We start from the raw sequence: 26,289 nt of genomic DNA on the forward strand, positions 1-26,289 counted from the left end.
AAAAGAAAGTGTGAACAAAACACCGTGAAAGGTATTGACCTGAGTGTGAAACATACTCACCTGGTGATCCTGCTTTTGACTTTATTTCCACTCTCAGATTGTTTTCTTGTTTCCTAAGAAGTGCCTGGATATTTCTTGCTCTAGCCCCTCAAACTACTTCTCACCAGCCCACCCATAGACATCACTGATTTATTTTAAGAGAGTGCTTTCATTCACAAGAGTCCATGTTTTCATTGGGCCTACTTTGGAAAAGGGAATTGTTAATGAATTGATGGATTTTCTGAAATTACTTCTTAAACAGAAAGAATGGACATCAAAATTAAAGGGAAAAGTTACATCACCTGATAGCTACAGGTTTAAAACTTTCCACGTGCCCTTCCAGTATTGGTCCAGCATGACTACTAGCTATGTGTGAATGGAAGCTGCACAGAGACGTTCAAATGAGCCCAGAGCCCAGGATTCTGGACAGAGGATTGTGTGTCAGCACCAGTCCAGTAACCAGTCTCCTGCTCCAGCCAGGCTGCCGCTGCTTGGGCCTCCCTCCTTCAGCACAAAGAGCCTCTGGCTCTACAGGCACAAAACACGGAAAGTGGAGAAGGATCAGACCAAGACGAATTTATAAACTTCAAACCAGAAACATGTGACAGTTTTAGGAGAAAATAGATTTTGGTCTGAGTCATCTGGAGAGTGGGGTTTGTAGATTCACCCTTACTTAGACCAAAGAACCAAAGGAAGGCACCTTTAAAGTGTTTAAGGAGCATTCCGAGGCTTGTGTTTCAATTGGTTAAGACAAAAATCTGCATCTAGTTTACTTTGAAAATTTCCAGTAGTCATGTATGGATGTGAGAGTTGGACTGTGAAGAAGGCTGAGTGCCGAAGAATTGATGCTTTTGAACTGTGGTTTTGGAGAAGACTCTTGAGAGTCCCTTGGACTGCAAGGAGATCAGCCCTGGGATTTCTTTGGAAGGAATGATGCTAAAGCTGAAACTCCAGTCCTTTGGCCACCTCATGCGAAGAGTTGACTCATTGGAAAAGACTCTGATGCTGGGAGGGATTGGGAGCAGGAGGAGAAGGGGACGACAGAGGATGAAATGGCTGGATGGCATCACCGACTCAATGGACATGAGTTTGAGTGAACTCTGGGAGTTGGTGATGGACAGGGAGGCCTGGCGTGCTGTTCATGGGGTCGCAGAGAGTTGGGCACGACTGAGCGACTGAACCAAACCAACAGAGAAAAATGCTTATATTCCCACCACCAGAATTGACCATTCTTAAATACTGGCTCAATAAAAAATCCCAATGAAACTATGCAACTCAGATTGGATCTTGAGCCCATGGCTTTTTAATTTAGATCACACACTGGATCTCAGAATGTAATGAAGCTCAGGTTCTCAGTGCAGAAAGATTAAAGTGAGAGGCAAAGAGATAGATAAGAAGTGAATTTATTTGCACAGAAACACTCCACAGACAGAGTGTGGGCCATCTCAGAAGATGAAAGTTTCCCAAATATGGTGTGATTAGTTTTTATTATCTGGGTAATTTCATAGGCTAATGAGTGGGAGGATTATTTCAACTATTTCAGGGAAGGAGTGAAGATTTCCAGGAATTGGGCACTGCCTACTTTTTGGCGTTTTATGATTAGCTTGAACGCATGGTGCTGTTGAGTGTGTCATTTAGCTAATGAGTAGAATCAGTGTTTAGTGAGGCTTAAGGTATATTGGAAGTTGAATCTTCCACCATCTTGGAGCTAGTTGGTCCTAGCCAGTTTTTATCATGTCCTATAGCTATGTCATTTTTTAAATGTTGAACCCTTCCCCCTTCCCTCCTGTTTCACTAGTAGAAGGAAATACTGAAAATAAATTGGTATTTGACTTTCAACCCTAATACCTTTACTTTCTTCTCCTCCCCTAAGACCAACATTTTCATGAATTTGCTATGTTTGCTTCCAACTCCTCCTTCTATAGTTATATATAGAAATTATTGTTGTCGTTCAGTTGCTGAATCAAGTTCAACTCTTTGCAACCCCATAGACTGTAGCATGCCAGGCTCCTCTTGAATCCATTTTCCTCAGATGGGGACTTGAATCTACGTGTTGGGACTCATTCCCAGCCAAAACGTAGTTTGTAAACTGAACCCATGAAGCCAGGACTTGAATCCATCCAAAGCCCAGTCTGGGACTCTAACCCATGATGCCAGGACTCAAACCCAGCCAAAACCCAGTTTGGGACCCTAACCCATGTGACTGGGACTCAAACAGCACTAAAACCCAACTTGGGACTTGAACCCATAATCTTTTAATTAGAATCACTCACCTGGTACCTGGACTTCCTAAGGCTCAAGTTCTTTGTGTCTCAGTGCAATAATTCAGCGAGAGGCAAAGTGATAGGCAAGAAGTAGATTTATTAATATAGGATGCTTATAAGTGATGCAAGCGGACAGGCAAAGGAGCTCTGCCCCAAGGATTGAGTGAGCTACAGTTTTATATTGAAAAAAAGGGGGGAGGGGAAAAGACCATCTTCAAGTAGACAGATGCAGATGTAAGGCATACATCATGAGCTCCTCCTTCACTAGCTCCTCCTTCTTAATAGGTAGAGAAGTGTCTGATGCTATGAGGTCAAATTGGATTATCGAATTACTAGAAGGGTGGTAACATTTTTCTTCCATCTAATGGCCTGGGGCATATCTTGTGGTTTTGTTTATGGTTTCATAGTTCACTTCAGGCGCTAAGTCCTGCTGACTCTTTTCGACCCCATGGACTGCAGCACGCCAGGCCTCCCTGTCCATCACTGTCAGAGTTCACTCAGACTCGTGTCCATTGAGTTGGTGATGCCATCCAACCATCTCATTTTCTGTCGTCCCCTTCTCCTGCCCTCGATCTTTCCCAGCATCAGGATCCTTTCAAATGAGTCACTTTTTCACTTCAGGTGGCCAAAGTTTTGGAGTTTCAGCTTCAGCATCAGTCTTTCCAATGAATATTCAGGACTGATTTCCTTTAGGATTGACTGGTTGGATCTCCTTGCAGTCCAAGGGACTCTCAAGAGTCATCTCCAACACTTTAGTTAAAAAGCATCAATTCTTCAGCGCTCACCTTTCTTCACAGTCCAACTCTCACATCCATACATGACTACTGGAAAAACCATACCTTTGACTAGCTGGACCTTTGTCGGCAAAGTAATGTCTCTGCTCTTTAATATGCTATCTAGGTTGGTCATACCTTTTCTTCCAAGGAGCAAGCGTCTTTTAATTTCATGGCTTCAGTCACCATCTGCAGTGATTCTGGAGCCCCCAAAAATAAAGTCTGCCACTGTTTCCACTGTTTCCCCATCTATTTCCCATGAAGTGATGGGACCAGATGCCATGATCTTCGTTTTCTGAATGTTGAGCTTTAAGCCAACTTTTTCACTCTCTTCTTTCACTTTAATCAAGAGGCTCTTTAGTTCTTCTTCACTTTCTGCCATAAGGGTGGTGTCATCTGCATATCTGAGGTTATTGATATTTCTCCCAGCAATCTTGATTCCAGCTTCTGCTTCATCCAGCCCAGCATTTCTCATGATGTACTCTGCATATAAGTTAAATAAGCAGGGTGACAGTATACAGTCTTAACGTACTCCTTTCCCTATTTGGAACCAGTCTGTTGTTCCATGTCCAGTTCTAACTGTTGCTTCCTGACCTGCATACACATTTCTCAGGAGCAGGTCAGTTGGTCTGGTATTCCCATCTCTTTAAGAATTTTCCACAGTTTGTTGTGATCCACACAGTCAAAAGCTTGGGTATAGTCAATAAAGTAAAAGTAGATGTTTTTCTGGAACTCTCTTGCTTTTTCAATGATCCAGCGGATGTTGGCAATTGGTCTCTGGTTCTTCTGCCTTTTCTAAAACCAGCTTGAACATCTGGATTTCACAGTTCATATACTGTTGAAGCCTGGCTTGGAGAATTTTCAGCATTACTTTGCTAGCTAGTGTGTAAGATGAGCAATTGTGAGGTGGTTTGAGCATTCTTTGGCATTCCTTTTCTTTCAGATTGGAATGAAAACTGACCTTTTCCAGTCCTGTGGCCACTGCTGAGTTTTCCAAATTTGCTGGCATATGGAGTGCAGCACTTTCACAGCATCATCTTGTAGGATCTGAAATAGCTCATCTGGAATTCCATCATCTCCACTAGCTTTGTTTGTAGTGATGCTTCCTAAAGCTCACTTGATTTTACATTCCAGGATGTCTGGCTCTAGGTGGGTGATCACACCATCGTGATTATCTGGGTCATGAAGACCATTTTTGTATAGTTCTTCTGTGGACTCTTGCCACCTCTTCTTAATATCTTCTGCTTCTCTTAGGTCCATGCCATTAGGTCCATATGGAACGTACATCCATAGTTCTTCAGGCACTCTGTCTATCATATCTAATCCCTTGAATCTATTTGTCACTTCCACTGTATAATCGTAAGGGATTTAATTTAGATTATAACTAAATGGTCTAGTGGTTTCCCTACTTTCTTAAATTTAAGTCTGAATCTGGCAATAAGGAATTCATGGTCTGAGCCACAGTCAACTACCAGTTTTGTTTTTGCTGACTGTTCGGAGTGTCTCCATCTTTGGCTACAAAGAATATAATCAGTCTGATTTTGTTATTGACCATCTGGTGATGTCCACATGTAGAGTCTGGTCTTGTGTTGTTGGAAGAGGGTGTCACTGTGACCAGTGCATTCTCTTGGCAAAACTCTGTTAACCTTTGCCCTGCTTCATTCTGTACTCCAAGGCCAAATTTGCCTGTTACTCCAGGTGTTTATTGACTTCCTACTTTTGCTTTCAGTCCGCTATAATGAAAAGGACATCTTTTTTGGGTGTTAGTTCTAGAAGGCCTCGTAGGTCTTCATAGAACCGTTCAACTTCAGCTTGTTCAGCATTACTGGTGGGGCATAGATTTGGATTACTGTGATATAATGGTTTGCCTTGGAAACGAACAGAGATCATTCTGTTGTTTTTGAGATGCATCCAAGTACTGCTTTTCGGGCTCTTTTGTTGACTATGATGGCTACTCCATTACTTCTAAGGGATTCTTGCCCACAGTAGTTGATTAATGGTCATCTGTGTTAAATTCACCCATTCCAGTCCATTTTAGTTCACTAATTCCTAAAATGTTGATGTTCACTCTTGCCATCTCCTGTTTGACCACTTCCTCTTTGCCTTGATTCATGGACCTAACATTCCAGGTTCCTATGCAATATTGCTCTTTACAGCATTGGACTTTTCTTCTATCACCAGTCACATCCATAACTGGGTGTTGTTTTTGCTTTGGCTCTGTCTCTTCATTCTTTCTGGGGTTATCTCTCCCCTGATCTCCAGTAGCATATTGGGCACCTACAAAACTGGGGAGTTCATCTTTCAGTGTCCTATCTTTTTACCTTTTCATACTGTTCATGGAGTTCTCAAGGCAAGAATACTGAAGTGGTTTTATAGTTAAGTGAGTCAAATTGCCAGAATCTATTGGATCATAGAAAAAGAAAGGGAATTCCAGAAAAAACATCTGCTTCATTAACTACTCTAAAGCCTTTGACTGTGTGGATCACAGCAAACTGTGGAAAATTCTTAGAAGCGATGGGAATAGCAGACCACCTTACCTGCCTCCTGAGAAACCTGTATGCAGGTCAAGAAGCAATGGTTAGAACTGGACATGGAACAAAGGACTAGTTCAAAAGCAGTCAAGGAGTACATCAAGGCTGTATATTGTCACCCTGATTATTTAACTTACATGTAGAGTACATCATGTGAAATACAGGGCTGGATGAATCACAAGCTGGGATCAAGATTGCCAGGAGAAATAACAACAACCTCAGATATGCAGATGATACCACTTTAATGGCAGAAAACAAAGAGAAACTAAAGAGCGTCTTGATAAGCGTGAAAGGGGAGAGTGAAAAAGCTGCCTTGAAACTCAACATTCATAAAACTAAGATCATGGCATCCAGTCTAATCACTTCATGGCAAGTATATGGGGGAAAAGTGGAAACAGTAGCCAATTTTATTTACTTGTGTTCCAAAATCACTGTGGAAGGTGACTGCAGCCATGAAATTAAAAGACGCTTGCTCCTTGGAAGGAAAGCTATGACAAACCTTAGACAGTGTATTAAAAAGCAGAGGTGTCACTTTGCTTACAAAGGTCCATATAGTCAAAGGTATGGTTTTTCCAGTAGTCATGGATGGATGTGAGAATTGTACTATAAACAAGGCTGAGCACCGAAGAATTAATGCTTCAAATTGTGGTGCTGTAGAAGAGTCTTGAGAGTTCCTTGGACTTCAAGGAGATCAAACCAATTAATCTTAAAGAAAGTCAATCATGCATATTCATTGGAGGGGCTGTTGCTAAAGCCAAAGCTCCAGTATTTTGGCCATCTGATGCAAAGAGCTGACTCAGTGGAGAAGACCCTGATGTTAGGAAGAATTGAGGGCAAGAGAAGGGGATGACAGAGGATGAGATGGTTGGATGCCATCACCAACTCAATGGACATGAGACTGAGCAAACTCAGGGAGATAGTGAAGGACAGGGAAGCAGGAAGGACTGCCTGCTGCAGTCCATGGGGTGACAAAGAGTCAGACAGAACTTCGTGACTGAACAACAACGAACAAGCCTGCTTTGTTGAACAGTGTTCCAGTAGCTTTCTTGAGTGATCATTAACTTACAGTAGCCTCCCGAAGTTTACGAGGTTTCCCTCTCTATCTGTAGTCCCCTATTGGAACTTCTACAACTAAATGTGTAACTGTCCTATTTTATTTCTATCACTCTGTCCTCCACTATCTCCCAGAGTTTGGTCAAATTCATGTCCATTGAAACAGTGATGCTATCTAACCATCTCATCCTCTCCTTCCCGCTTCTCCCTTTGCTTTCAGTCTTTCCCAGCATCAGGGTCTTTTCCAAGAAATTGGCTCTTCATATCAGGTGACCAAAGTATTGAAGCTTCAGCATCAGACTTTCCAATCAATACTCTGTGTTGATTTCCTTTAGGATTGACTAGTTTGATCTCCTTGCAGTCCAAAGACTCTCAAGAGTCTCCTCCAGCACCACAATTTGAAAGCATCAATCTTCGGCACTCAGCCTTCTTTATGGCCCAACTCTCACATTGTACATGATTACTGGAAAACCATAGCTGTAACTATAGGGACGTTTGTCGGTAAAGTGAAGTCTTTGCTTTTTAATATGCAGTCTGGGCTTGGCATAACTTGCCTTCTAAGGAGCAAGTGTCTTTTAATTTCATGACTTCAGTCACAGTCCACAGTGTATATAATAGAAAGTATACATGAATAAATACTCTTGGCCATGATATAGTTCTGCTTTTAAAAATTATATACATGGTACCATAAGTGCCAACTGGGAATTTGTGTGAGAGTAAGACGGGATTATAGGAAGCTCATACTTTGGCATTCACATTGTTGCCAGAGCTGCTCTAGGTCTTTGTTCAACCCTCCATCCCTTGCCTTTAGCAGGAGTTAACCTAAATCTTCAAGTTAAAAGGTCCAGAGATAAGAAAGAAATCTATAAACGAAAAAACTAGATGGTGACTTCCTTGGTGTCCAGTGATTAAACCTTTGCTTCCAATGCAGGGGGAACCAGTTCAATCCCTGGCTGTGGACTGAAGATCCCACATGCCTTGTGACCAAAAAAACCAAAGCATAAAACAAGCAGTATTGTAACAAATTCAATAAAGGTTTTAAAAATGGTCCACATTAAAAAAAAAATGTAAAAAAGCCAGATGGAACCAGCTGGGACCAAGATGGGATGAATCTGACCTACAACAGATCCTGAGTCTCATTATACTTTGATTTAACCACATGTAGTTAGCATATTAAATGATGCACCTATCAGCTGCCATGACCGGACAGTAAGGACCTAAAACGATATAAACGGGGTGGCACCCCACTCCCTTGGAAAAAGCCCTGCCCCTTCCCTGGTAGACTAGTGCACGGGCCTCCCCATCAGTAGCCTCACCCCTCCTCCCTTTGTCTTTATTCTTTAAAATTAAATCTCTCTTACCAGGTAGGCAAGAAGTTCACCTGTGAACTTAGTTCCCACTTCTCTATTCTTTGGCCACTGAATAAAGCTTGTGCTATGTCCATCTCAGCTTTGGTTTTCTTATTCATTCAGACTCAAAGAGAAAAAGAACCCTCTCTGGCGAGGCAGAGAGCGCAGGCCAGGCTAGGACTGAGTGGGGTCCATACAACTTAATTTGATAACAATGTCACCATCATCATTACATTTATTCAGTATTTATTGACAGTCTGTTATATGGCAGCTCACCATCTGGGGCTATAGCAATGAGAAGCACTGATGGCTTTTCCTCACTCATGAAGTTTACGTTCTAGAGGAGAAGGCAGTCGCAAAAATGAGCAAACGGACTGAGGGATTTCCTCCAAGATGTCTCCCAAAGACCCTTACTCCTTAATGTTCACATCCTTGTATCGTGCTCACCCACGTTTCAGCCAGTTTGGTTTGTGCAATCAGCAGCATACAGCAGAAGTGACGCTATGGCACATCCAAGATCAGGTTATGAAAAAGACATCAACTTCTGTCTTAGGTGCTCACTCATTCTCTTTATTACTTCCTCTGTGGGAAGCCGTCATGTATGCGGACACTCAGGCAGCCTATGGAGAGGCCCACTTAACAAGGATCGAACTGAGGCCAGCCGACAACCACACAAGTGAGTTTGGAAATGGATCCTTTAGTCCACTTGAACCTTGAGATGACTGTATTCCTGGCCAATGTGTTGACTGCACCTTCATCTCATGAAAGATTCGGTCCAGACTTTCCAGTTAAGCTATTCCTTTATTCCTGACCCCCAGAAACTTTGAGATAAATGTTTGCTTTAAGCTGCTATGAATAGGGATAATTTGTTATACATCAATAGGTAACTAATAAACAGACAGATGAAATAACTGCAAGTTGGAATAAGCACATACACCAATCTCATGGTAGAGTAGATTCTCGTCATGAGAAGTGATATGGTCAACTAGTTAATGAAGTGGTGGTTAATGGAGCCTGAATGCTGGTTTCAGATCCTGGATCTGCCATATACTATAATATAGCAGTGTGACTGGTGGGTAGATCAGGCCCATAGAAGACTCTTGAGACCAGCGCAGCAGAACACTGAGCTAAAGACTGAACTTGTGTGCAGAGTCCTTCCTTTGCTAGCAAACAGAAGAGCTAGAAAGGCCTTCGGGCTCATAAGAAGGAATTCCTTTGGAGCACATGTTATAGAGCTTCCTTCCCTCTACTTGCTATATACAAAATCCAGGAGTGAATAGAGAGAGGTTGTATTGTTAGTAATTAGAAAATAATCAGTCTTTTTGTGCTTTGCAAATTGTGAAGGATACTGGTGATCCTCCATCTAGTGTCCATTTTCCTCTCGATCTTTATAGGACTCCAGTTTTACCCAAATAGCCATGCTTCCACCTTACAACCCATGTGACTCAAGGAGCACCCACCCCACTGCTAATTCCAATTATGCTAACTCCTTCTCCCTGCTGGAACTCAGGCTTAAATCATCTGTACATTTGCCAGGCAGTTACTGATTGGAGGCAGAGTGTGTGCCTAAGTGACCTAATTGGCTCAAAAAATCAGAAGTAAAGATTTCAGATGGAAAAGGAAGCATGTGGTCCTGATTGCTCGTGGTAGACATCTGGACCAGCACTTTCATTTGAATTTGAAACTTTCTATGTTTACAGCAGAACACAGGGAAAACTCTTCCTAGATAATTTGATCCGCTTGATAGCCTTTACTTTCCAATAACTTGTCCTTGATAGCTTGTTGAACCACTGAATCAATCTAGTCCAAAGTCTATGTTGCCTCTGGATGACCGTTATATGAGATAACAGTTTTCTTATTGCTTAAGAAGTCATTTTCATTCAGTGTTCTATTTATAGCTCAAATAATCCTAATTGACCAATGATATTTGGCCTCCTACCTATAATTAAGCAGCGACACTCAGAAAAGTGGGTAAGTTCCCATATTACCCTGGAAAAGTCAAGAAGTGAGATTCTTTGTGTTCCAAGTGTTGAAGATGAAAATCTGCCAACCATTGCTAGAGTAAGTAGCTAAGTATGGAATGGGCAGGGGGTGGTGGTGAGGTGAGGACATGTTTCCATGGGCAGACAGACATAGAGATCAAACTCACAGTGGCCCCAGCTGCCTGGAAGAAGGCTGAGTATGGACCTGAAAGTTCAACCCTAAAAGCTGTGACCCTGAGACCTCCTTGTGAGAGACACCGTGACTGATGCCGTCCATGGGAGATCCCTGTTGGCCGTTTTGGGACCTGTTATGCTACAGATCGGAGAAGGCAATGGCACCCCACTCCAGTACTTTTGCCTAGAAAATCCCATGGACGGAGGAGCCTGGTAGGCTGCAGTCCATGGGGTCGCTAGAGACTGATACGACTGAACGACTTCACTTTCACTTTTCACTTTCATGCATTGGAGAAGGAAATGGCAACCCACTCCAGCGTCCTTGCCTGGAGAATCCCGGGTACGGGGAGCCTGGTGGGCTGCCGTCTCTGGGGTCGCACAGAGTTGGACACGACTGAAGCGACTTAGCAGCAGCAGCAGCAGCAGCAGCATGCTACAGACCTGCATCCTTTGACCAATTGCAAAGTACAGGTTGTCAACAGTGACATCGTGTGGCTACAAGGTGCAATGACACTGGCTGTCAGCCCTCCCCTTCAGGTGTATGGCAGCTGGATTTTACCTTGGGAATTTCTGGGTCGCTTAACCTGCCATGAGTTTTTGAAAAAGGTGGACAGGGGCCCAGCTTGTAGATTCTGAATTTATTAAAGTGATCATTAGAGCATTTATATAATTTCCTTTCATGGAAAAAAAAAGCAGTATTTGTACCCTGTGGAGTGATTTTTTTTTTTTTTTTCCGTTTTTGTTTTTACCTTTATATCAGGATGCAAGAAAGTTAGGCTTGAAAATCCACAGACAAAAGCCTTTCCACTTTATACTTCTTTTGAAAACTCATCTATGGTTCCCCATCACCTCCAGGACAAAGTCCCAGCTCCTTAGTGCATCTGCCAAGGCCTTCTTCCTCTGACTCTCCAATGACACAACACACTCCTCAGCTTCCTCAGGAAGCCTATTATATTGGCCACTGCTTTGGAAGTTAGATTTTTAGGGAGAGCGGATATGAGCTGTACCAAAGGAGCCCAGATTTAATTACAGGAAAAAAAAAAAGTAAAGTTTACTGAGCACTTGTGAACTAGGCATTATAATAACACGTTTTGTTGGAGTTATTAGCTTAATTTGCACGTGAAGTTTTCCCTACATACCCATAGGAACAGAGTAAAGGGCCAAAGTATGTGATTAAATAGTTAATCCCACTAGGGGATTAAGGTAAAGTATGGGAGACTCCTGTAAGTCAATGACCACTCAAGAAAGCAGGCTTGCTTAGCAACAAAGCCAGGTAACAGAAGCATGAGACATGTCCCAAAACAATAAAATGATGGTGGCATGAGACATGCATCCTGCCCAGTGAGGTCAGTAAATTAACGATTACTAGGACACACTCCTCTGCACACACTAAAAACAAAACTATAAGTAAAAGATGGCATTATACTGAAAGCTGAGATAATTTACCATATTTTAGAATATATTACTGCTTGTTTTCTCATTTCCATTGAGCCATGACAGTCCCAGTTCAACCATGTAGGGTCAAAATAACTCCCAGCCTGATGTGGAGGAGGAACTGATGATGGAAACCTGATGTCTACTCAAGAATGAGGGAAAAGGTGACATTCTCCCCCTCCCCACTTTTCCTTTGATTATAAAACTGTAGCCCTGTTAAGCTCTCTGAGCAGCACTCCCTTGCCCATCTTGCTTGTAATAAATCGGTTCTTGTCTGTCACTTTACCTCTGGCTTACTTCTTTCTGCACTAAGACATAAAGAACCTTTGACCACCGCCTCCCACCCCACCCTCCTCTGCCCTTGAACACATTTCTGTGGTTTCAATGTCTTTCCTATCTGTTTTGTTGGGGAACTCACCATTCTTCTTATGCATCTCTTTAGGTTTGTAGTGATAGTTCCCTACCTTGGCTTGGCGGCACACTGGAATCACCTGGGGGAGCTTAAGCAAACTATTGACCCATGGGTCTGATTCTGATATATTTCGCCAGAGGTCTGAGTATCCGTTTCAAATTTCTCCAGGTGATTCTAGTGGGCAGCCAGGGCTGAGATCCACTGGAGGAGGAAGAGTTCAGCGACCCAGGTAACCCTCCCTTTCTTTCCCGTCTGCGCCCTGCACACCTTTCTCTAATCAAGCCCACCGTACTGCAGCGTTAATTGCAGGGTGTATACCTATCTCCCTAACTACACTTTGAACATCTCCAGTCAGCCACTTTTGCATTTCGGGAGCTCGATGTCTGGCTTGATACTTCGTCGAGATTTGGAAAATGCTTAACGGAAGGATAAAATGTCATCAACACACTTATGTGCGTCCTCCAAGTGCCAGGCACTGCAGCGCTCAGCCAGGATCCAGGGAGTCAGAGAGATGGAAGTGCGCAGGCGCAGAGCCCTTTCCCCGCCCCGCCCCCTGCAGTCTACACTAAAAGTGAGCCCCGCCCCCAGTCGCGGAGCCAACCAGAGGGCGCGAGGCAGGACCAGCCTCCCCGGGCGGTCAGAGCAAATCGCTGCGGTGTTTCAGCCGGTGCAGAGGCGGATTCCTCGATGAGCTCCTGCTCGATTGGCCGACCTCCCACGGTGGGGTAACGGTCGCAGAGGCGGGGCCGGAGGCGGCTGAGCCGGCCGGGTTGAGCGCGCTGCGGGAGGTAGGCGGCGGCTGAGGAAGGTGAGCGGCGTTCTAGGTTTACGGAGGGGTCGTCTGGAGCCCCCGCCTGAGGAGCCCCTACCTGAGGAACCCCGGGAAGTGACCTCACCTGCGCCCTGAGAGTGGTCAGACGAGCCGCCTCGGGACTGGTTGTCGCCAATTAAAGTCCCAGGATAAAGGCCGAGGGGAGGAGGGTAGCCTGATAAACCTGGTTCGAGTCTGGCTTCGCCCTTTGTGGTCTCTGACTCCGCTTGTAAAAACTCAGCGCCTCAGTTTCTTTATTTGTGGAACACAGCTGATAATTCTTGCCTTACATGGTGATTGAGAAGGTTAAATGAGGCAATGAGTGTGAAGCTTGGAGTGATTTTCGGCGCGCCCTGGATTCTGGATAAGTAGGTAGTTACTCCATCCCCAAGAGTCTACCAGGACCGACCCGCTCCACTTTTCAGTGTCAAGGTGTCTGAGGAGGTCGCCTGGCTAGTGAAGGCTAGGAATAGAAGGTGGGGGATAGATGAAGGTGTAGGTAGATGATTATCTCTTTCTCCGTTTTTTTTTTTTAGGTCCATTTCAGAGTGCGGGGCTCTTTATGCAGAGTCTAATTTGATTTTTATTAAGATCAATGAGTTGGAAATAATTAAAGGCTCAGAGACTTATAACACGCAGGCCAAACAGAAGTGTTTTTGTGCCGCTTTATTTTGTAAACATAAGGTTGGTTACACACTGTGCACGCATTATCCATGTTGGTTTCAATCCTCTGTATGAGGTTTTTGTTTTGTTTTTTACTTTTGGTCTTGCCAAACAGACTTGAGCCTTGCCCACCCCACCTTGGGGAGGAGGTGGCTGACAAGCGAATGCCGTAGCTTCTGCTTGGAGGAGTGTTCTGACCCTTTATGTAACTTCTCCTGGGGCAGAATGATTTGGTCTAGAGGAGATGCAGCCCTAATTTCGTTTACTTATTTGCGGTAAATTCAGTTCTTCTTAGGAACGTTAAATAGAGACTTTGAAAACATTTCATGTTCCATTTATTGCAGTAAAGTGAAATATGTACTTTTGAGAAAGCTAATTACAGATTTTGATGTGACTTGACTTGAGAAAGAACAGCTACCGCCTATGCTTTATTTCCAGTTTTCCCCTCGAAAGTAGTGAAAAATAAATACATTTTAATGTATGGTGTATGTTATAGGGGTCACCAACTTATAAAGGGCAAGTTACCAAAGGAATTTTGGTAGACCTGGACAGTGCAAGGAGATAGAACTTTGTTTTGCTTATCTGCATGTGTCTTTCCAGCTGTGTATAAATGAACACCTACCCTGCAACTGCTACTTTAGGTGTGATATGACACTGATTAAAGCAAGCTGCAGCTTCTGCTTTGGCTTTGGGAAAGGATTGGTTCCCCAAAAGTTCTGGGGAGCTTTTCTGATGCAAAGTTCCAGACCTGTGTCTTGTTACAGTTTGTAGTGGGGAGAAGACTGCTGCAAACCATTGGCACATTAATTTCACAGCATGGGCCCCTGAAAAGGAGGGCTTGGTCACAGGCGAAATTATGATAGTTCTCCCTGCCTTTGCTTTTTGTATTCAGTGGTTTTTGTCTGAGAGTACTCCTGACAATAAGAATTATTCTGCCTTTGAAGCCAGAATCAGAATTGATGCTAGACAGTGATAGAGTTGGACACCCAGCTAAATGTTTCAGCACAGCTGGGAGAGGAAAGATAAGTGGAAAGAAGACCCCAGTGAAGGCACCTGGTGGTGACCATCGATGTCCATTAGCAGTTAATTCATTGATTCCAGCTTCTGTTCAGTCGTCACCACCAGTACCATAGATGCCTGCTCTGGGAATAACACGAGACCTTTCTTACTAGGAGATGAACATTTTAAGATTTGGATCTCTTATTTTTTTTGAAACGTAGATGAAGATCCAGTTTCAGACATGAGACTCACTGAGTGATCATTTCATTGAGATCATCGTGAATGACAAGGTGAAAAGTACAAGAGGAATGTGGTATGACTGAGGTATGTCTGATGTGATAGATAACTCTCTCTGGGAATTGAGAGACCATGGAAAGGATCTACTAATTATGGAAAACTGTACGTATGTTTCCTTTTGACCTCCTCATAATCCTATCAGGTATTTGAAGCTCCATAAAGGAAACAGAAGCCCAGAGAGGCTAAGTAACTATTTAAGATAACACAGATAGCTGGTCACCAATTCTCATCACCACCTCTATCCTGCTGTGTGCCAGGCACTGTTCAATTAGTCCTTTGTATTTTAACTTTCCTAATCTTCCCAAGAACCTATGAGCTAAGTACTTTTATTATCCTCATTTTATGATAAGGAAATTGAGGCACAGAGATTAGTGGTTTCTTGGTTGCCTGGCAGAAGCCATGATTTAAAACCTTGCTATTCTGGCTATACCAGCCTTCTTTTGGTTAGTATTTCCTTTACTTTTGGTTTTATTGTTATTTAATAAAGTTTTTTTTAAATAAATAGTGAACTTTTATTATGAAATCAAACAGAAATGAACACACACACTGCACGTATACCTTAACAAATTAAGTGATGATACCTCCTAGCTCAGGGTAGAGAACCATGCTAGCCATTCTAAGACTGGTCTATCCCAATTACAGCTACTTCTGTACTCCCATTAGTAGCATTGTTCTGACTTTTACAGTAATTTCCTCCTTGTGTTTAAAAAAAAAGTTTTTTCCTAAATCTGTATTCTTCAGCATTAAAGTGTATCTCTTGCTCATTATATTAATAAAAAAAAAAAAATCTCTTAATCTGTAGGTTTTCCCCCTGTTCCTTTCTTTTCCTTATAACTTATCTGAAAGAACTTGTCTCATTTGACCTATGTATCCTACAGTCTGGATTTTGCAATTTGCATACTCATGTACAGTTGATTATGTTCTTCTGCCCTGGGTAATTCCTACACATTTGTAGCTGGATCAAAGACTGAATCAGACTCAGATTCAATTCCCTTGGTAATTCTCTAGGTGGTGTTTGGCAGGATCATAGGAGGTGCAGAATGTCTCGTTTCTCTTTGTGTTTCCAGCACCTGTTGATACTTGATGCCTGTATCTGTTCATTGAAGGCTGCAAAATAGTGATATTCTAATTTTATCATTTCTTTTACTTGTTTGTTAGAATATTAGCCCCTCAGTTGAATATGTAGCAGTAAAATCTCTTTAGGAAAGGCAGCATCAACAATTTGTTCCGTTTATTTACCAATTTTTGAGAAAATGAATTGGTTCTTTATCTTCTGAAGATAATTATTTAAAAAAACCTAATATCAATATGAAGTCATAAATTTAAACATTTTATGGGTTTCAGTTCATTGCAGTTATTTTAATTATCAAAGCTCATGTGCTCTCATCTTTGAGTGGGAGGAGCCTACTCAAGCCTATCCTTTTGATATGACCCTAGTCTTTTTTTTTCCTTTGGCTATTTCCTGACCATGGATTGAACCTGTGCCCCCAGCACTGGAAACAGTCTTAACCACTAGACCATCAGGGAAGTCCAGCACTACTTATCTTTAATAACTTCCTTGTTGTCTGATATCTTGAATGAATTCTGTCCCAAATCTGAAATAATTTTTTCAAGAAACTTTTTTTTTCAAAAGGATCATAATCTGTATTCTAGGGATCCCGAGTCAATCATGGGCTTTTCTGTAGACAGGTAGATATAACTATCCTAGCTCTGTCTCTGTAAATACACACAGAATTCTTCATTTGTAAAACTGAAATTCTATACCCATTAAATAACTCACCATTCCCCTGGCAGTCACCATTCTACTTTCTATATAAGTGGAATCATACAGCATTTGTTTGTGACTAGCTAATATACTTAAGGTTCATCCATGTTGTAACTTAGGTAAACATTTCCTTCCTGTTTCAGGCTGAATGGGCTTTCCTCATGACTCAGATGGTAAAGAATCCACATGCAATGCAGGAGACCCAGATTTGATCCCTGGGTCAGGAAGACACCCTGGAGAAGGAAATGGCTACTTACTCCAGTGTTCTTGTATGGAGAATTCCATGGACAGAGGAGCCTGGCGGGCTACAGTCCATGGGGTCACAAAGAGTTGAACACCACTGAGCTGCTAACACTACACTACTACTTAAGGCTGAATAATATTCCACTGTATGGTTTATAGCATATTTTACTTATCTATTCATCTGTTGATGGAACTTGGGTTGCTTCCACCTTTTAGGTATATTTTGTGAATAATGCTGCTGTGAACATAGATGTTCAAGTATCTTTTTAAGATCCTGCTTTCAGTTCTTTTGTCAAATTGCTGAATCCTAATGGCATTTCTACATTTAATTTTTTGAAGAACCACCATGCTATTTTTCTTTTTTCTTTTCTTTTTTTTTTTTTTGAGAGCCCAAACAAGACTTTATTGAATTAGGAATGATCACAACAGTTTTAAGTACCCTTCAAGAAAGCAGTTTTTTTTAAAAAAAAGTCAGTATTCTTGTTTATCAAGCTGAGTATGTAATATATTTCAAATAAATGCTTTCATAACTTCACATCATCAATTAAGGAGAAAGGACATGTTTTGACAAAGAAATCATTTGTTCAAAGTAAAATGTTTCATTGCTAATACTCTACATTAACTACTATGCTTTAAAATTCTACTATCCTACTCACCTCCCCGCACAAAGTGATGGCATTAATTCTACTAAAGATAAATTTTTGGCTCACTAGATGAAAAAGGCATTTGAATTTAAGAGAAGTACTCTTCAGGGTCAATCTAACATTCCCATAGAGGCCCTCAAATTCCAGTTTAAGAAATACTTGTGTGTAGTCGGTCGCTAAGTCATGTCTGACTCTTTGCGACCCCATGGACTGTAGCCCACCAGGCTCCTCTGTCCATGGGATTTTCCAGGCAAGAATACTGGAGTGGGTTGCCATTTCCTTCTCCATGAAGAACCACCATGCTATTTTTCACAGCAGCTATACCATTTTATATTCCTGACAGTGCACAAGGGTTTCAGTTTCTCTACATCCTCACCAGTATCTGTTATTTCTGTTTCTTTTAGCCATCCTAATGGGTATGATGGAGAAGGCAATGGCACCCCACTCCAGTACTCTTGCCTGGAAAATCCCATGGACAGAGGAGCCTGGAAGGCTGCAGCCCATGGGGTCGCTGAGGGTTGGGCACGACTGAGCGACTTCACTTTCACTTTTCACTTTCATGCATTGGAGAAGGAAATGGCAACCCACTCCAGTGTTCTTGCCTGGAGAATCCCAGGGACGGCAGAGCCTGGTGGGCTGCCGTCTATGGGGTCGCACAGAGTCAGACACGACTGACGAGACTTAGCAGCAGCAGCAGCAGCAGCAATGGGTATGAGGTAGTATCTCATTGTAATTTTGATTTGCATTTCCCTAATGGGTAATGTTGAAATATTTTCATGTGTTTATAGCCTTTTTTATATTTTCTTTAGAGAAATGTCTGTTCAGGTTCCTTGCCCATTTTTTAATCAGATTTTTTTGTTGTTAAGTTTCCGGAATTCTCTGTATATTCTGGATTGTTTATTGTTATATTTAGTTGCTAATTGTGTCTGACTCTTGCAACCCCATGGACTGTAGCCCACCAGGCTCTTCTGTCCATGGGATTTCCTAGGAAAGAATACTGTAGTAGGTTGCCATTTCCTTCTCCAGGGGATCTTCCCGACTCAGGGATCAAAACTATGTCCCTTGTGTCTCCTGAATCAGCAGGGAAATTCCTTACCACTGGGCCACCGTGGAAGCCCCATATATTCTGGATATTAATTCCTTATCACATAGATGATTTGCGAATATTTTCTCCCATTCCATGGATTGCCTTTTTACTCTGTTGACAGTATCTTTTGATGCACAAAAATTTTAAATCTTTGTAAAGTCCAGTTTGTCTGTTTTTAGTTTTTGTTGCCTATGCCTTTGATGTCATATCTAAGAAATCATTGCCAAATTCAAGATTGTGAAGCTTTTACCCTGTGTTTTCTTTTAAATTTTTATAGTTTAAGCTCTTAAATTTAGGTCTCTGATCCATTTGAGTTAATTTTTGTGTGGTCTTAAGGGTACAACTTGAGTCTGAGTGAACTCCGGGAGTTTGTGATGGACAGGGAGGCCTGGTGTGCTGTGATTCATGGGGTTGCAAAGAGTCGGACACGACTGAGCAACTGAACTGAACTGAAGGGTACAACTTCATTCTTTTTACAGTTTTCACAGCAGAGGAAGAGACTGACTATATCCTTTTGAAGGGTTTTTGGCGCTCTTATTGAAAACCATTTGACAGTCAGTTCAGTCACTTAGTCATATCCAACTCTTAGCGACCCCATGGACTGTAGCACGCCAGGCTTCCCTGTCCATCACCAACTCCCGGAGTTTACTCAGACTCATGTCCATCAAGTCAGTGATGCCATCCAACCATCTGGTCCTCTGTCTTCCCCTTCTCCTCCTGCCTTCACTCTTTCCCAGCATCAGGATCTTTTCCAATGAGTCAGTTATTCCCATCAGGTGGCCAAAATATTGGAGTTTCAGCTTCAGCATCATATTCCAATGAATATTCAGGGTTGATTTCCTTTAGGATTGACTGGTTGGATCTCCTTGCAGTCCAAGGGACTCTCAAGAGTCTTCTCCAACACCACAGTTCAAAAGCATCTTCAGTGCTCACATTTGACAATAAATATGAGGGATTATATCTGGGCTCTTTATTCTATGCAAATGGTCTATGCCAACACCACTCTGTTTTGATTTGTGTAGCTTTGCAAAGGAGTTTTAAATCAGGAAGCTGTTACTCCTTTAGCTTCATGTTGTTATTCCTCCAGCTTCGTTCTTCTTTTTCAAGATTACATTCAGGTGATTACATTCAAGCTATTCACGGTGCCTTGAGATTCCATATGTATTTTAGGATAGGTTTTCTATTTCTGAAAAAAATGTCATTGGGATTTTGATGGGGATTACACTGAATCTGTAGATTGCTTTGGTTAGTATCAGTGTCTTAATATTAAGTCTTATGATCTATGAATATTGGATGTGACCCCATTTACTTATGTCTTTTTAATTTCTTTGAGCAATGTTTTATAGTTTTCATTGTACAAGACTTTCACCTCCTTGGTTAAGTTTGCTCCTATTTTTATTCTTTGATGTCGTTGTAAATGGAGTTCTTTTATTTTCCATTTTAGGTTATTCATTGTTAGTGTATAGAAATGCAAATGGTTTTTATATGCTGATTTTCATATTCTGCTGCTTTGCTGAATTCATTTATTCTAATGTGTGTGCATGTGTGCACGCGTGTGTGTGTGTATTAAGGTTTTTGGTATATAAAATCATATCATGTGCAAATAGAGATAATTTGACTTCTTTTCCAATGTGGATACCTTTTATTTCTCTTTCTTGCTTAAATGCTTGGTGGGAACTTCCATTTCTATGTGGAATAAAAGTGGTGAATGTGACATCCTTGCCTTATTCCTCATCTTAGAGGGAAAGCTTGTAGTCTTTTACCATTGAATATGATGTTCGCTGTAGCTTTTTCATATATGGCTTTTGTTGAGTTGTGTGCGTGCTAGTTTGCTTCAGTCATATCCTACACTTTAAGACCCCAGGCTCCTCTGTCTATTGGATTGTCCAGGCAAGAATACTGGAGTGGGTTGCCATATCCTCCTCCAGGGGATCTTTTGTTTTGTTGAATTAGTTTCCTTCTATTCCTAGTTATTGAGTGTTTATCACAAGAAGGTGTTGGATTTTGTAAAATGCTTTTTCTGCATCAATTGAGATGATTGTATGTTTTTTTCCTTCATTCCATTAATGTAATGTGTGATACACTGATTTCTTTTCATATGTTGAACTAATTCCTACATTCCAAGTATAAATCCCACTTGAATATGGTGTATAATTCTTTTACTATGCTGCTGAATTTGGTTTACTAGTGTGTGCATGCTCAGTCGCTTAAGTCGTGTCCAACCCTTGCAAACTCATGGACTATAGCCCTTCAGGCTCCTCTGTCCATGGGATTTTTCCAGGTAAGAACACTTGCAATGGGTTGCCATTTCCTCCTCCAGGGAATCTTCCCCACCCACAGTTCAAATCCTTGTCTCCTGTGCCTCCTGCATTGGCACTCAGATTCTTTACCATTTAGCCACCTGGGAAGTCTTTGGTTTACTAGTATTTTGCATCAATGCTTGTAAGGGATATTACTATTTTTCTTGTATTGTCTGACTTTTTAATATTAAGGTGATGCTATCTTCCAACAGTGAGTTAGGAAGTATTCCCTTGTCTAATTTTTTGGAATAGTTTGAGAAGAATTGTTAGTAGTTCTTTAGATGTTTTGGTAGAATTCCTCAGTGAAGCCACTCGGTCCATGTCTTTTCTTTTGGGGAGAGTTTTTTGATTACTGATTCAGTTCTATTACTAGTTACGGATGTACTGCAATTTTCTATTTCTTTGTGATTCAGTCTTGGTAGGTTTTGTGTCTATAGGAATTTGTCCATTTCATTTTGGTTATCTAATTTGTTGGCATACAATTGTTCATAATATTGTTTAATACTTTTTTCTGTATAATTTGTAGTAATGCTCCCACTTTCATTTCTGATTTTAGTAATTTGAGTCTTCTCTTTTTTTCTGTTCATCAGGTAAAATTTGTCATTTTTTATTGATCTTTTCAGATGTCTTTCATTGACTTTCTCTATTGCTTTCCTAGTCTCTATTTCCTTTGTTTCTGCTCTAATTAATCTTTATTTTTTTCTTTTGCCAGCTTTGGGTTTAGTTTGTTCTTTTTCTGGTTCCTTAAGTTGCAAACTTAGGTTGTTAATTTGAGATCTTTCATGTTTTTAATGTAAATTTTTATAACTCTTAAATTTCACCCTTCAGGATTGCTTTCACTGTGTCCCATAAGTTTTGAAATATTGTGTTTTGTTTTCATTAATATCTTAAGAGTTTTCTAATTTCTCTTGTGATTTCTTCTTTCATCCATTGGTTATTTACAAATATGTTGTCTAATTTCCATAAACTTATGAATTTTTGTTTTATTTTTTGATTTCTAACTTCACCTCTTTGTGGAGACTTAATTTGTGGTTTAACATATAGTCTATCCTGATAATGTCCCATGTGTACTTGGAAGACTATATTCTGTTGTTGTTGAGCAGGTTTCTTTTCTTTTCTTTTTTTCTTTTTGATCAGCTTGTGGGATCTTAGTTCCATGACCAAGGATCAAACCCGTGCTCCCTGCAGTGGAAGCATGGAGTCCTAAACCACTGAATTACCAGGGAATTCCCCTGAGTGTTCTTTATAAATCTACTAGATCTGGTTGTTTTACTCTGTAACATTGTCTGTTTCATTACTTTTCTTTTGTCTGATTACTATGTATTCTTGAGAATGGAGTGTTAAAATCTCCACCTATATTGTAGAACTATTTCTTCCTTCAATTCTGTGAATTTTTACTTCACATGTGTTAGTGGTCTGTTATTAAGTGCACAAGTGTTTTATAATTGTTATGTATTCTAGCTGTATTGAATCTTTTATTAATACGTAATGTCCTGTTTTGTCTCTAGTAGCCTGTTTTGATATAAAGTGTATTTTGTCTGATACTCATATAGCTAGACTTTCCTTCTTTCTTTCTTTTTTTAAAAATTATTTTCTTGAAATACCTTTTACCATTCTTTCACTTTCAGTCTCTTTGTGTCTCTGGCTCTAAAATGGGTCTTGTTTTAGGCACATAGTTGGATCATATTTTCTTAAATTCATTCTACCAGTCTGTCAAGAGTTTGACCCTTTTACATTTAGAGTGATTACTGACAGGTAAGGGATTACTATCTGTAATTTTGCTATTTTTTTGTAACGTCTTATGGCTTTTTTCCCCCCTCATTTCCTGTATTACTGTCTTCTTGTGTTTAGTTGATTTTTTTTTTTTTGTAGCAGAATGTTTTCTTTTTCTATATATTCTATCACTGTTTTCTTTGTGGTGACCATGAGGTTTACATTTACCATTATAAAATTATAACACTAATTTGAATTTATCGCAGTTTCACTTAAATAACATATAAAAATTCTACTTCTTTACAGCTCTATCCCCACCTCTTTCAGTTGTTGATGTTGCAGTTACATCTTTATACATGTGTGCCTGAAAACAAATTAAAAATTCTGGTAAATGAGTTAGTGTCTTAAATTAGGTAGAAAATGTGTGACATTACAAACCAAAGTTATAATAATATTAGCTTTAGACTAATGATTGTTTTTTAAAAAATGATCTGTTTCTTAAGTCATGTAGCAAGCAAGAAGTGGAGTTACACATCTTTGTTATAATAGCAGCTTTTATAATTGCCTGTGTATTTACCATGCCATTTACCTTTATTGAGATATTTAGTTTTTCATATGGCTTTGATTTACTGTCCTGTGTCCTTTCATTTCAACTAGTGGGACTACCTTTACCATTACTTGTAGGGCAGGTCTAGTGGTAAGGAACGCCTTAAACTTTAGTTTATCTGGAAATATCTTTATTCTGTTCTCACTTTTGAAGGATAGTTTTGCCAAACATAAGATTCTTGATTGACAGTTTCTTTCAGAAAGAATTATATTATCTCACTACCTCCTGGTCTCCAAAGTTCCTGTTAAGAAATCTGCTGGTAATCTTGTTGATGATTCCTTGTGTGTGATGTGTCACTTCTCCCTTGCTACTTTCAAGATTCTTTGTTCTTTCAAAAGCTTGATTGTAGTACTTCTTGGTGTAGGTCTATGAGTTTATGTTTCTAGGAGTTTGTGTCTTCCAACAAATTTGGGAAGTTCTCAGCCATCATTTCATATTCTCCCTACCACCTCTCTTTTCTCCTTCTGGGACTCCCACAATTCGTGTGTTGACACAACTGATACTGTCTCACAGGTCCTTTAGGTAAGGTTCACTTGTATTCAGTCCTTCTGTTTTCCTATTCTTTAGACTTGATAATTTCCATTGTCTTACCTTCACACTTACATGATTCATTCTTTTGCCTGTTCAAATCTGCATTTAAATGCCCCTAGTAAATTCTTTATTTCAGTTATCATACTTTTCAATTAAAGAATATGTTTGATTTTCGTTTTGTTGTTGTTTTCTCTCTTTACTGATATTTCACTTTTGATCATATATTTTTTCTTATTTTTTCTCCACATCTTCCTTTAGTTCTTTGAATTTTTTAAGGTGGTTGTTTTAAACGCTTTGTGCAGTAGATCTGCCATCAAGTTTTGTTGTTTTTTTTTTCAGAGGCAGTTTGATTTTTTTTTTTTCCTTTGAATGAGCCATGCTTTCCAGATTCTTGGTAAGCTTTACTTTTTATTGAAAACTGGACATTTGAATCTAGTAATATCTATGGAAATAAGATTCTCTTTCTTTGCCGTGGTTTACTGGGTTTTGTTTTTCTTTGTTTTAAATTTTGGCTGTCTTTGTGCTGAGATCAGCCTGACCTATAAACTTGAGGTCTTTTTTAGCCTACACCTTTCTGTGGGTACATGCAGTGGCTTTCTAATTCCCCATATATGCATTTAGGAGTGCTGTATGTGAACCTTCTTTGGATTCTGATTTGGAGAAAAAAAAAAAAGATATTTTTAAGACATTTGGGGGAAAACTGAACATGGACTAGATATTAAGTGATAGTAAGGAATTAATATAATTTGGTGTGACAGTGGTATTGAAGTTATGTTAAAAATGAGTCTACATTTATTGGAGGTGAGTACTGAAATATAAGTGGGTAGAGAAATGAAATAAATATGGAAGAATGTTGGTTATTATTGATCTTGGGTTAATGAATATACATGGGTTCATTTTACTCTTTCTCTACTTGTATGTATTTTTTTTAATTTCTCTAATGAAAAGTTTAAAAACTAGCTGAAAGGTGGTAGCCATTGAAGTTGGCCGATACTTTCAAAAAGTATCTTTATTTAAATAAAAGTGAGAGAGATGAACATAGTGCATTAGAGACCAGAGTTTAAAGGGGAGAGAGTACTCTCTGATGTCAGCAGCAAAAATGGCAGAATTGGAGAATTTGCAACATGTTACTAGGTTTAGCTGAAAATGAATTATTGGTGACTAATATTGGTGGATTTCACTATCTGAAGCAGAAGTAGAAGGACAGAAGGGTGATTTGCAAGAAAAACTGAACTAGCAGCAGGGAGGATCATTTTACTTCTCTGGGTCTCACATGGTTATAGCATCTGATATATTGGTACAATTCTCCCAGCACTCTTTCCTGCCAGCTCTGGACAGCTAGAGATGTTGGATTAAACACTTTCTAAGGTTCTCTCACGTTGTAAGATTCCATGATGCCAATGAATATGTGTGATGATTGTGCCTCTGCAAAGGAAGAGTTAGATACCATAAAAATTCAAGGAAATTTCTTCCTATAGAATGGCAGAGTTTTAGACAACAAGAGCACGTGATGGGAGGGTAGACTGAATATAAACTTGTGTGTGTGCCAGTCAAATAGAATACATTGTGTTGCTAGCCTTTGATCTACTTAGAAATAAAGACCACCTAAGAATGTGGCATTTAATTTACCCTTTGAGTTAGGCTAGTGAATTAATTATTAAACTAATGAATTCAGACAATTCTTTCATTTTTTGGGAAGCAGCTTACAAAAAATGTTTATTAGCATCACTTGCTTTTCACATTACCTAGTTAAAACAAATAGTTTCTTTGTGTATATATGTGTAAAACCCCATAATGTTTCATTTCTAGAGGAGAACATTAAAATTATAAAAATCAGCTTTCTTAGAAGTCATAGAAGTTTTGGCTTAGGAATGCTTAAATTGCCCAAGAGTAGTAGGTTCTTTTAAATATAATTTTCTTTAACACCTATTGCGCTTTTTTAATTTTAGGCAATTCAATTTTTTATTGCCAATCTCAACTTCTTTTGACTCTACAAAAGAAATTGTATCTACAGCAGCCCCTAAAGCCAAGGAGTCCAGCAAATCATCAGATAAGACTCATGACTGAAAAACAGGTAAACCTGAAATACTTGAAACCAGTGTTTATCAAAGTATGCGTCAAAGAATACCACATCTACAAATGTGAAAAACCTTACTTTAAAAGACTACTTTAGTAAAAGCATTTTGGGAAATGATGGGTTAAAACTATTAAATGGTATCCTTATTCTAAGACTTCACAACATATCAGTGTCCAGAAGGAGGCTTTATTATACAGTTTTTCCTACTTATGTAATACTAATTTGATGAATATTTCATTAGACTGGTCTTCTTCAGTTTATACTTGGAAAATGCCATTCTCAAATATTTTGGAATTTGCAAACAGTTATGTTTTTCTTCAAACATAATTTAACTCAGATGACCGTTATATCTACTACTGTGGGCAAGAATCCCTTAGAAAAAATGGAGTACCCATTATAGTCAACAAAAGAGCCCCAAATGCAGTACTTGGATGCAATCTCAAAAACAACAGAATGATCTCTGTTTGTTTCCAAGGCAAACCATTCAGTATCGCAGTAATCCAAGTCTGTGCCCCAACCAGTAATGCTGAAGAAGCTGAAG

At 40.1% G+C, this 26,289-nt stretch overlaps 1 protein-coding gene across 9 annotated transcripts in view; it reads left to right on the plus strand.

Annotated features, from left to right (window-relative positions):
• Positions 1 to 12,212: 12,212 nt before the first annotated feature.
• The window catches only part of CEP70 (centrosomal protein 70), a 79,361-nt gene continuing 65,284 nt past the window's right edge, over positions 12,213 to 26,289 (plus strand). For 2 of the 9 annotated variants that reach the window (XM_055569559.1, XM_055569560.1), the window contains exons 1-3: positions 12,662 to 12,819; positions 14,706 to 14,808; positions 25,621 to 25,745. Coding sequence is in view for 8 of the 9 variants with exons in the window: in XM_055569560.1 (XP_055425535.1) it covers positions 25,731 to 25,745 (15 nt within the window). In the remaining variant the exon portion in view is untranslated. Of the gene's footprint in view, positions 12,241 to 12,661; positions 12,820 to 12,873; positions 13,299 to 13,378; positions 13,507 to 14,705; positions 14,809 to 25,620; positions 25,746 to 26,289 lie in introns of those variants that run through there. The other 7 variants (XM_055569556.1, XM_055569551.1, XM_055569557.1 and 4 more) reach the window with 7 other exon arrangements.

The sequence above is a fragment of the Bubalus kerabau genome, chromosome 2 (assembly GCF_029407905.1).
Source record: "Bubalus kerabau isolate K-KA32 ecotype Philippines breed swamp buffalo chromosome 2, PCC_UOA_SB_1v2, whole genome shotgun sequence".
In the NCBI taxonomy this organism is placed as follows: Eukaryota; Metazoa; Chordata; class Mammalia; order Artiodactyla; family Bovidae; genus Bubalus; species Bubalus kerabau.